This window comes from Chelmon rostratus, chromosome 22, assembly GCF_017976325.1.
Source record: "Chelmon rostratus isolate fCheRos1 chromosome 22, fCheRos1.pri, whole genome shotgun sequence".
Lineage (NCBI taxonomy): Eukaryota > Metazoa > Chordata > Actinopteri > Chaetodontiformes > Chaetodontidae > Chelmon > Chelmon rostratus.
Genome location: NC_055679.1, coordinates 1,805,044 through 1,817,163, shown reverse-complemented (window position 1 = coordinate 1,817,163; position 12,120 = coordinate 1,805,044). Strand labels below are relative to the sequence as shown.

Genomic DNA, 12,120 nt, shown 5'->3' with positions numbered 1-12,120 from the left:
GTCATCCAATGTATGCAGCAAGTGTTCAATATTAAATAAGACACTATGAAATGTATATTCATATAAATAACAGACAAACTACAGAAACATGAGATTGTGAAGTAATCCAATACATTTTTAGGCTCAGTTCATCAGGTGTTACTTTATCCTGCTTCTTTCTGTTATTGTGAACTAACATTTGAGGTGAAAAAGCACAAAGAGCTATGTCTTCTAGACAGAATCATAAATTATGATTCACTGGCTTTATTCGTGCTGGAGGAAACGTTTTACCTGCTAAACAAAGCGAGTGAGTGAATGAGTTGGCTGTTTGCTTTGTAGTCCTGTTGCATCATGCTGTGACGAGGCTGAGTGGGGTCCTGCCATAATTGGAGATGTGCAGGTCCGCTGTCAGTCTATACACACACACACACACACACACACACACACACAGCCTGTTGGTCGACGGGACGGACTGCGTTAGCCTGTTAGCCTGTTAGCCTGTGCGTCTGTTTAGTTCATGTGCCGACCGACCGGCACATCATCGCTGGCAACATCAACGTTGCACTTCACCGTCAACGTCGCGCTTCTGCTGCTGCTTTTCACCGGTATGGGAGTATCTTCTGTATTTTTTGATACTAACCAACATTAAGCAAGGACTGGCAGCCTGTCAGAAATTGAGTCAAATACTTGTTGTGTGTAGGTTATAATTTTCATGCTAGCTCATATGAGATACAGACTAGCGTAATGGGTGCTGTGACGCAATGTTGTACAATGTACTGTAACTTCGACATTTCTCAACCTAAGTGTCATTAGATGACTAAGCTACACCCGTACACGGATGGAGCTGCCTGTCTGGGACAGCCACCCCACTCAGTGTGTTTCAATATGGCGCACTGGTGATCCAGGATCAGCTATCAGGCGGTAGCGGGCCTGGTGAGCCCAGATAAGCCGGGACTGTTTGACGGTTTTCCAGCCCTGTTGCCCACGCTCCGCGCTCACGGCAGACAGCAGATGTCTGGAGTCAGTTCGGTTTCTTCACTTGAATTAATCTACAGTTTTTCTAGCTAATCCTATCTTAATGAAACCTATCATAAAGTTATTATGCAGGAGGTGAAGCTCAAAACAAGGTATTCCAAACTGCTGCACCCAGCTGCCATCTAGTGGCGGTGGGCTGTCACAGCAGCTTTACGCCACCTCTTTGATAACAGACTTTAGAGCAGTGTGGTGATGAGCTAGTTCCAGATGTGTCTTATCAGCATGCACACGGTGTAATATTACGATACAGTTACAATGCAAACCGTTCATGTGTTTGTTTCACCTGCGAGAGGAGGGGTCAGTATGTGACATTCCCCTTGAGCCTCACACACTGTTGAGCAAAGTGTTTGTGGAAGCCGTGTTGTGATGAAATACCAAAGCGCTGTGGATTGCCCCTCCTGGCTTTAGTTGCACCAGAGGACACTGTGGCAGAATTGTTCATTGTTTGGTACGGAGTGGTTTGGCTGACCTCATTCTGCAACAGAGCCAAAGCGAGCGAGCGCTGACTGTGGAAAAACCTGTCAGAAGCACTGGGAACTTCTTCCTCAGCGGTCAAAGCTGACTGGGGATTTTGTAGCACTGTGGAGGTGGCAGCATTCTTTGCCTGCTAGTAAGTCACATTTATTTGCTTGCAAGTTAAATATCCATAACTTGGATTAAGTGTTACTGTGTGTTTCAGCTTGCGACAATGTGCAATATCAAATTATAACAGTGTGTCAAGTAATGTCATTAACTACGACAGAGGAGACGGAACTGATGGAAATACAGAAGGCAGAATGTGCTGGCTTTGCAAATGTTTTGACAGGTTGGGAACTTATTCAGTATATTAAACTTGTATTTTTTATATCTTACTACCAAAATGTTGTTAAAATGCTTAACAGTGCTAATTAAAGAGGGAAAAACAAGCAGAATTATCGTTACTATTGGCCTACTAATGCAGCTTTTCCTAACTTTTCCACCCTTATTGCATGCCTCTGAGTGGTAGTCTTCTCACGCCAAACCAGCAGTGCCTGTAGATAACCTTTACGTGTTGTTTTTTGGTGCATGTAGCCTCATGGGTTATCGGCTGACTGGCCATTTAAACAGATTCAGTGTTGTGCAGTTCGTCTTGTCTTGATGTTTGAGAGTACAGATACAGTAACAGTAACTTCCTCTCACACACGTATTGAGCTGACATACATCCAGCTGGCTGTTCACTGGAGTCTGTCTGGTGTGATTAGTTAAAAATTTGCGTGGTGATGTAAGGCAATACAAAGCATCTGATCGGTCAGGCTTTGCTGCCCATCGTTCGTTGAGGTTGGCTTGGTGTGTTATGGCCTTTGAACGAGTGCTGTGTACGTCTGATGGAAGAATACTGCTTTACTGCAGGTTAGTATTAGTCCCACACTGCTGAAAACACGGCTATATAAGGCCATCTTTGTAGAGGCATTTATCAAAGGCACCTCACTCACGTAGCGTGAGATTTTCCTCTTGGAATTTGGCTGCCTGACATTGGCTTTGTTGTCTTGTTACATTAACATTTTCTCATTTTCAAAGCATCGATCCAGACCTATTAAATACAGCCCAGCCTTCATCTGTGCAGACAGTGTTAACTGGGACTGAAAACACTCATTTAACCGGCATAAATAGGCTTGTTTGTTGGTTGTTATTCAAGGAATAACTTTGTGCTATGTGGAATTAGAGTCAGAAACATTTGTTTACAGAAGTGGGCAGAGTACCTCAGTATGATCTAACTTATAAATCAGCCAAATGAACAGTCAATAAATCACGGCAGTGGATATTTTTGTGGTTACAGAATAATCCAACTGCTCTCTCTCTCTCTGTCTCTGTCTCTCTCTCTCGCTCACTCCCTCTTCCTCTTCAGTGTGACTGTGTGTCTCATGGCTGTCCTCCTCAGACGTGGGCTCTTCGCCCTGCATCATGCCCTTCGGCAATGCAGCGGCCCAGTCTGCCAGCCTGCACTGCCTGCTGCTCTTCTAGGTAGAGTAACCTGTTAACTGTAGCGCGACAGGACATTGTAGAGCTTCTTAGAGGAACATATCTGTGTTTTGCATGTTTTAGTCCATCTACCACAATCATGATATACCCGTAACATAACATAGCTTATCATGTAGTTCACCTGCTGTACACTACGCGGCCAAGAATATGTGGACACCATTTAGTGCTGAAAGATGCATAAAATCAAGCATACAGCCATGCAAGCTACAGTAAAATGAGTTGTACTGAAGAGCTCAGTCACTTTTTTTTCAAGTGCCACCATCATTAGTCGTGTTTCAAACTGCCTCTGGAAACAACATCAGAACAAGAGCTGTTTTTCAGGTGCTTATGGGCATATCAAACAGTGATTGAGATACATGTTTCAGATCAATATGCACAATGCCGAGAGCATTGCTATTGGGCTGTGGAGCAGTGTTGTTCAGTCATGATAAATGCTTCCCTGTCTGGCAGTGTAATGGACTATGTGTTTGGCAGATAGCTGGAGAATGCTGCCTGTCTACATGTATAGTGCCACCTGTAGAGTTTGGTGAAGGATTCATAGTGGACTGGGTCTGCTGGTTTGGGCTAGGCCTGATTTCAGGTTGTTTGTACATGTGTTGCATTTGGAAAGTGATGAAGTCAAGTTTTCTGATGGTGAACTTGGACTACTAGTTGAAGAGAAGACACTTTAGTGAGGATATATTGAATAGCTGATGTTGTCAGCTGAAATCCGAATATTTGATTGAATGGCTTTTGATCAAATGTGAAGAACTCCTTAGACTAGATAATTTCTGTGAATGGACAAAGAAAATAATATAACAGCCTTCTGTAATCATATTGAAGTGGTCAGTACGTCCAGTAAAAGTCAGGGACATGAGCAAGTTGTGTTAAAAATGATGAATTGTAGCAATGCTGTGGTGTGATTAGCAGCAGCAAAGTCAGCAAAGTATAGTATCTATCTGAAAGTAATGTGATACCATCAGCTATGGCAGCGTATACAGTGGTCATTCACTGGCTCACTAATCAGTGTCTGCCATCAGTACGTGAATGTGTGTGTTAATGGTTATCACTCCTGATGAGCAGGTGGCACCTTGCATGGTAGCCTCTGCCACCAGTGTATGAATGTGTGTGTGTGTGTGTGTGTGTGAATTTAGAGTTCTTTGAGATTTTTTGAGAGAATTTTTACTGTATATATGCAGATGGTGCATGCAGTGCAGCAGTAGCCAAATAAAACCCAGTGAAGTGGACACAGTGCAAAATGAAATAAACCATAACTGCATTACAGCATACTTGCATTTCATTAGAATAAAGTCTTATCTATTCTAATGAAATGGAAGTATGCTGTAATGCTGTAATGCAGTTATGGATCAGATAATTGAAAGGTGTATGAGTCCAGGGTGAGAGTGTTTGTATTAGTCTTCCTCCTACAGGAGGAAGCGTGAGGCTCCACCTCCTGGTCCTGATGCAGAGGGGACTGGTTGCACAGGGAGATAGATAGCAACTGGCAGGAAGGACCTCCTGGAGCGGTCCTTGCCACAGCGGAGCTGGATCAGTCTGTTATGAAAGTGCTCCACTGTTTGACCAGGAAAGGATGTGAGGTGTTTTCTGTAAAGCCCAACAGTTGGTGCAGCATTTTCTTCTCAAAACCTCTAATGCTCCAGCAGCACAGACGGCAGTCCGTCTGTCAGGTAGTCAGTAATCCAGGAGATGGGGGAGGCATCTGCCTGCCTCTCCTGGAGCCTCTCACTCAGCAGCTGGGGCTGGATTGTGTCGAAGGCACTTGAGAGGTCAAAAAAAACCCCATGATCCTCACAGTTCTCTGTCCAGATGTCAGCGGGCACGCTGCAGGAGGTATGTGATGGCACCATCAACTCCAACCTGGGGTGCAGGTGAACTGTCCATGATGGGCTCAGCTGGGGCTGGTGATGATGATCTTTAACCAATTACAAAAGAGTGTCACACTGCTAAAACTCTCCAACTGTGAGAGGTGACCCATCACAGTGAACAAGTAGTCATGCTTTGTTTTTGTCAGAAGATCATTATTCCAGTTTCAAAGCACAGAGGGTTTGGAAAAATCTTCTTGTATGGTCTCTCTTTCTCATTTGTCTCTATGTCTGTCAGCGTACATTTTCAATATTCTGTTTAACACTACTGCTGTTGCTGCAACTCCTGCTGCTTCTCCTACTACTGTACTAACAACTGGTTAATTTGTGGAAACGTTTGCATTGGAATAAATAAGATGAAGTAAGGTTTTACACAGATATACCATGTTGTTTTAATTACTCCAACTATGAAATCTTCCAAACTGGAATCATATCATCAAATAACATGACAGTATTAGTGCCATGTACTGTGTGTTTGTGCGCGTGTGTGCGTGCAGTCATTACAGTTTAATGAATGAATGAATGAATCATCTGTCTCATCATCACCATCACTGAAGGGTGCTTCTGTTATCTCTGATTAAGTTTAGCTTTTGGTTGAAACTGAACTTTGGAGCAAAGCACAAAATCAGCAGATTATGTAGACGTATAAACCAATGCACTGAGAGTCTGCATGTTTTCACAAACAGAAATCTGTGGTGGTGTTATTGGTTGGTTGAGTTTTTCCTTATGGTTTGCAGTCAGAGAGAAGCTACTGCTCATTGATTTAAGTTTTCTTTTATTGAAATCTTTAGATATTGAATTTCTCAGAATGTTAACTTATTAAAAATGTCATGGTGATTTTTAGTCATCATCAGCTCCAAGTCAGAAACTACTCTGGATATGTGGATTGTAATGAAGGAATTAGTCACCCACGCAGGAAAGGCATTAATGTTATCTGTTTTTCTAGGTGTGTGTCCATGATCGTCATGCCTGTTAACCAATGTCCTTCAAACTCTGCATGAACAGTGGGAATCCCAAACGACCCTGATGACAGCGCTTTTATTCCACACCTCTAATGCTGTTCATGATCTTGACCTGTATTGTCTTGTGTTGTTTTCTCCATCTGTCTGCTCCTCTTCATCCAGCCCAGTCCTTGGTTGTAGCCCTACTGAGGGGGTGTTTGGTTCTTGTGGTGGGTGGAGTACCTCTCTCCAGCAGTCATGTCGGGCTTCAATCTGCTGCATCTAATAACCAAGAGCCAGCCTGTAGCTCTGAGGTCCTGCAGTCTTCCCTCAGGTCCACTGACTGGGTGCTGTGTGCCTGGTGTGCTCTGCCTCTCTTAAAGCCTTAACACCTGGCTGGTGTGTCAGCATGTCTTTACTGCCCCATTCTGTGTGTGTGTGTTCAGAATGATGTGAACTGCTTTCACTTATTTTCTTAAGATTTGATCGGTCCCTTCGGGGAACGGCACTCAAATGTTTGCAGTGACATATGCTTGAGTCTATGCTGCCCTCTGCAGGACAACAGTGAAATTCAGTACACCTCTTTGTTTTCTATGTTGTAATTTGATTTTAATGTAGCATGGAATATTAATGTCATAATGAAAAACAATTATTTCAGCTATTAAAGGCAAGGAGCTTAGTAATAGTCCTATTAACATTTGCTTTTCATTTGAGAAATTATTTAAATTGAAATTATGACATTAGTACCATTAATGGTTAAAAATCCACAGGGTAGTTTTTAAAAATGGTTCCTTTCTCCTTTGAGTCTTTAGCTATACTCACATGCAGTTGTCACACAGCTGAAATTCCAAGTGCTAACAGAATAATCAAATGATTTCCCGCTTGGCTTCCTTGCAGCTTGCATGCATGGAGTGGTTTTGGTTGTGTTTCCACTTAATGTTAAAGGGTTTTATTGCTCATATGACCTTTTTGTGTTTTGTTTGTGGACGAAAACAAGTGCTTTTTTTTTAGGGGGGGGGTGTTGCGTCACGCAGTTGCCTCCTTGCACACTAAGTGTCTGCATGATGAAGCAGTGATGACTCTCAGATGTGAGGAGAAAAAGCCTCGGGCAGGGTGTTCAGAAGTTGATGCTGGAGTTGCTTCAAGATCTACTTATGTCTGAAAACATTACCATAAATCACATGTAGTAAAGAACCTAAAGAACATAGCACTGTCCAGGTTTTCCAGAACATGTGGCAGTGACAAACACACACACACAGCTAGACTGCTCGTTACCTCGGGGAAGCATCGTCTCTGATAAAAGGCTCACATCTCTCATTCGTTCGCTCCCTCCTCATGAACCTCGTGAGAGTCTGTGTTTCAAAACCATTTATGACATTATGACATTTTCACAGTTGGTGAATAATAATAATGGAATAAACATGCGGTCATATATATTAATGTCCACCATTCTCAGACAAAACTGCACATTTCCATTGTCTAATAGCGTTTAGTTTTCATTGTCATTATTCCACTGAAAGCTAAGAGGAGACCAGGAAGATTGTTTTATAGAATAGCTGTATTTAAGGCATAGTGTAATAGTGACATACAGCTCTCTTCCTGTTGCCATCAGAAGAAAGTTAATACTATCTAGTTAATATTTTTTGTCCTCCCTGCCTTGCCCCTCAGGAGCATGTAGGACTAAGAAGACATGGCCAGTGAGCTTTCCTCAGGAGGAGCTGAGGAAGCGCCTCACACCGATGCAGTACCATGTAACCCAGGAGAGGGGAACTGAGAGGTAGGACAGTTTATTTACTGACCACTCACATCATCAAGATATTTGTCATGAAAATGAACTCTGCATGAAATCTACACAGTATTGTGTTGCCGATATAAAAGGCATGAACATGGGATTGGGGCATTGTTGTTCTAACTTTAAGTCGGTGGAGCAGTTAGTAAAGGATGAGACAAGGATGTTATGTGCGTGACCCACCAACAGAGTGGACCACATCAAGAGGATCAAGCTGAAGGTCTTGCCATGGTTGTCAGTACCCCGACCTAAACATCATCGAAAATCTGTGGATAGACATCGAAAGAGCAGTTCATGCAAGACGGCACAAGAATCTCACAGAGCTAGAAGCCATTTGTAAGGAGGAATGGGCCAAAATCGCCCAAAAAGGAATCGAAAAACTCGTTTGAAATATTAACAAAATGTATCATCTTTACATTTTGGAAATGAGGTCATCCTTTATCTATTCACAGTAAACACAAACATTTGCATGCCACAAATGCCATACATTTGTATTTCAACCATCCTTTTGGGCTGAAACTCAACCTTTCATTAAAAAATAAAAAAGCAATTTTCAAAGAAGGAATGAGGTTGTTCCCATGAATGCAGCATTTGTTGTCGTACACTGACAAGCCCATGTTGGCAGTGTAACACTCATGTTGAGGCTTGGAGTTTTACTAAAACGGCCGTTTTCAACAGTGCCTTCACTGGAGAGTTCGCACACCATAAAGATGAGGGGACCTACACTTGTGTTGTCTGCGGGGCCCCGCTGTTCAAGTAAGAGCTGCACTGTTTCTGTGTGTGAACAAGTGCGTCACCCGACTGTCTGTGTGTGTTTTAACTTCCATTGAAAAACTGAATTTACTGCTATATGTTGGGAGCCATAATGCTCTGCAACAATATAAAAGAAAAGCAGTATTATTTAAAAATGAAATTAATATTTTTTCTAATTGTTGTTTTTTTTCCTTTTATAGCTCGAACACTAAATTTGACTCAGGATCAGGTAAGTTTGATCACTATAACCCCAGCTGTCCAGTTTCTCACCTGCAGCTCTGCTCTGCCCTGGTTTTTTCATTCTTTTTTGAATAGAGCTAAAAGCTGATATTTGCTAACTGTTGATCTAAAATTGTTGACTTTATCTTTATCTCCATACAGCAAGACAAATTGTTTGTGGCCCTTGAATCAAGGACCACTGCATTTGGTCGTAGAAATCTTTCACCTGTCACCTACCAGAATAACAGCCAGTGTTGTTATTGTAGTTCATGTAGGTTCAGCCATGGTTTCATGCTGCTTGCAGTGCTTTCACAAGGTAACCAAACAATGGAATTTAAGATTAAAGGATAACTTTTGTTTTTTACAACCTGGACCTTATTTGTAGCATTAAATACGACCATTTACTCACCCAGACAACTTTGGTGGTATTTGGAGTCGTTTTGAAGAAATTAGCCCCAGAGGAGCGGCGCGTATATCCGTATAATGCGAGTACTCGGGGCATCCATGCGCAGCCTCTATATAACTCATAATCTGTGGCAAAACTCGTTCATATTCCAATATTTTGTTATGATATATGGATATACACGCCGCTCCTCTGGGGCTAATTTCTTAAAAACGACTCCAAATGCCACCAAAGTTGTCTGGGTGAGTAAAAGGGCGTATTTAATGCTACAAATAAGGTCCAGGTTGTAAAAAACGAAAGTTATCCTTTAAGAATGCATATATACTTCACTACGGCCATGGCTACAAACTCGGCCAGTAACAGCCGCGGTCTGAGGCATGACGTTTTCAGGCCGCTGTCCGTGCCATTCTCATGACCGCCTTGAGCAAATTTCTTCAAATCTGGCACAACAGTCTGGTTGGACTCAAGGATGAACTAATTTTTGGCAGTCAAAGATTAAAGGTTAAGGTCACCGTGACCTCACGTCCGTCCCATTCATGTCAATGCAATATCTCAGGAGGGCCTGGAGAGTGTTTCATTACATCTGGGACAAAGTGTCCACTCGGTCTCAAGGATGAACTGATTCGTTTTTCGTGGTCAAACGCCACTGTGACTACATAAAACACATTTTTATGAAAACAACACAATAATTTTGATGCTTATTATGACCAAATTTCAAACAATTGTCTAATAGGATAAAATGATGAAGTGATGACATTTCATGTCCAAAAGGTCAAAGGTCAGCTTCAGTGTGACATCATAATGTTCTACAACAACACTTTTCTGGCCATTATTCCCAAAACATAACTATAGATAACTATAGATACTGAGTTGTTGACTAAAATCCTGAGTGTCCACCTTGACACTGTGGTGATTGTGTAGATCTTCGTGCTGCCTGTTTGACGATGTGTATGAAGCAGCCACTTCTTTTAGTTTGTGGCTTCTTTGAAGCAACATCCATATTTGAGGCATTGCCGTCCACCAGAAGCTCATTGGTTTAGCTGATAATGAGTTTCAGGTGATTGTTGTTGCACCATGTGATGAAGCCGTCAGTCGTTCAGCATCTGGACACAGACCTACCATCCTGTTTTCTGCAACTCTGCCACATCAAACACACAGTATGACCAATGCTGTCCCAGGGATTATTACTGTCCTCTGCATGTCACCTCATCTTTGTACCAACACCTTCCTAACACGACACGTCATGTGTTCAGGTTGGCCATCCTTCTATGACCTCATGAAGGAGGACTCCATCAGTCAGTCAGATGATTTCTCCTACGGGATGCACAGAGTGGAGACTACCTGCAGCCAGGTACACTACAAACACTCCATTACACCCTCACACCACCAGATGTTTACTCCTTTACCTGTGCAGCATTTCACAGACAACCGAAGACTAGTTGATGAAATCACCCTAGATGATCACCCAGGTTGACCCTGTTGGCGTTTCTAAATGTTTTGGATATCAATTTCTTTTACTTCCATGGTACCCCTGTGTGTCTCCTGATTTGAGACACTTGAGCTGTGTCATTTTTATGCAACAAAATGTATGATGTATGTATCAAAATCATGTGAATAATGCAATACTGAAACAAATGTCCTACACACAGTGCCTTCAGCTGCTCTGTTGTCACCAGTCTTGCCTAAAGAGGCACAAACAGCTCACCAGTGTACTCACATGTACAACTTGTTACGAAAATGGCAAAGAGATGCTCATCAATCGTTCCCATTGTATTTCAGTGTGGAGCTCATCTGGGTCACCTGTTTGATGATGGACCAAGACCCACAGGAAAACGCTACTGCATTAACTCGGCCTCGCTGGCTTTCCAGCCCAAACACACAGCCTCCTCCGCCTCCGGCTCTGCTGCCGAGGGTGGAGCTGCCAGCAGCTCAGCGAGTGACGGGAAGACGGAGCTCTGAGAGAAAAACCAAGAACCACTGCATGATGTCTGTGCCTGTAGGGAGTTCACATGCATAAAATAGGTAGTATAGGTTCTGTGTTTTTGATTTGCAGAGTGAAGATGGAGGAAGTGGTTATTTTGCGAAAGGGATGAAGGCACTCAGGCCTCAGACACAGACCAGATACATACACTGATGTCTAATCTATCACAATGGAAGTGTACACTTCATTGTGTAGCCACAGTCAAAGCTGCAAAACAAACTATATATATATATATATATATATATATATATATATATAAAACTTTTGATATTCCCACTAAAATATATTTTCTGAGAGTATATTTTTGAAGTGATATTTGATACTGAGAGGTTGTTCAAGGTTCAAGGTTCAAGGAGTCTTTATTGTCCCCGTGGGGCAAATTGCTCTACAGCCAGCAGTAACAAAAACAGGCAACAATCACAAAAAAACAACAACATATTGCACAGAGAAAATTGATTGATTGATTTATTGAAATATGCAAGAGCCCCTATCAGCATTGAGACAGGCAGAAACAGACCATTCTCTGACAGATAGCATTTTATTGTGGACAAGTAATGCACTGTGGCCTTTAGGTCACTTCCTCTGTTTTTCCCCTCTTTAGTTCTTTACATTAGGAAATCTTTTCGGTTTTTGTGCACAGCTTGCATTAAAATATTTAACGGGTGAATAAAATATCTGGAAACACTGTATGACTTTTGATCCATTTTTTTTTCATACAGTTTCTTTGGAGCTTTTATCGCATCTCTCAGCTCATAAGCTTGCTATAGTTAGTTTTCACATGTGGAAGTAGCAAAATTTCTGTTGTTACTGTAGCATGGTCATTTTTTTGTGTATGTGCTGTAACACTACATGTCAAGGCTTATCTGGAGGGAAGAGAGTCCCATGAAACTGTTGTGAATTGTGGAGTAGAAAAGAGTCGGGGGCTGTGACCAGGCCCAGCAGCTGGTTAACAGCCCAAAAAACGCACAACAATGCAGTTGAATTAAAGATCATGCTGTAGTGGAGTATGGTATGGTTAGCATTATTTTACCAACATAATTTTAGCGGGAGTAATGAGGGGTGGAAGTAACAAAAATCAATTGTTAAAAATGTAGGAGATGAAAAGGCATGTGAATTGAGAAATTGGGGTAAAAATGGATGATAAATGAAAAATGGAGTGA

General features: G+C 42.1%; 1 protein-coding gene across 3 annotated transcripts; it reads left to right on the top strand.

Moving 5' to 3' along the window:
- The first annotated feature begins 409 nt into the window (after positions 1-409).
- On the top strand, positions 410-11,645 carry msrb3 (methionine sulfoxide reductase B3). 3 transcript variants are annotated; one of them, XM_041964123.1, is made up of 7 exons: positions 446-584; positions 5,999-6,149; positions 7,484-7,592; positions 8,283-8,360; positions 8,558-8,586; positions 10,233-10,330; positions 10,759-11,645. In XM_041964123.1, the coding sequence occupies exons 2-7, from the start codon at positions 6,074-6,076 to the stop codon at positions 10,936-10,938; spliced, it is 570 nt and encodes a 189-aa protein (XP_041820057.1). In that variant the 5' UTR covers positions 446-584; positions 5,999-6,073; the 3' UTR covers positions 10,939-11,645. The 3 variants fall into 3 exon arrangements, with proteins under 3 accessions (XP_041820056.1, XP_041820057.1, XP_041820055.1); XM_041964121.1 differs by lacking the exon at positions 5,999-6,149 and adding an exon at positions 2,879-2,994; XM_041964122.1 differs by lacking the exon at positions 5,999-6,149 and having other exon boundaries at positions 410-584.
- Positions 11,646-12,120: the final 475 nt, after the last annotated feature.

Excerpts from the sequence above, each read along its gene's own strand:
- msrb3 (XM_041964121.1), top strand. The coding sequence starts at position 2,895 with ATGGCTGTCCTCCTCAGACGTGGGCTCTTCGCCCTGCATCATGCCCTT. Across the intron at positions 8,361-8,557 it reads TGCGGGGCCCCGCTGTTCAA|CTCGAACACTAAATTTGACT; the intron begins GTAAGAGCTGCA and ends TTCCTTTTATAG. Across the intron at positions 8,587-10,232 it reads TAAATTTGACTCAGGATCAG|GTTGGCCATCCTTCTATGAC; the intron begins GTAAGTTTGATC and ends TCATGTGTTCAG.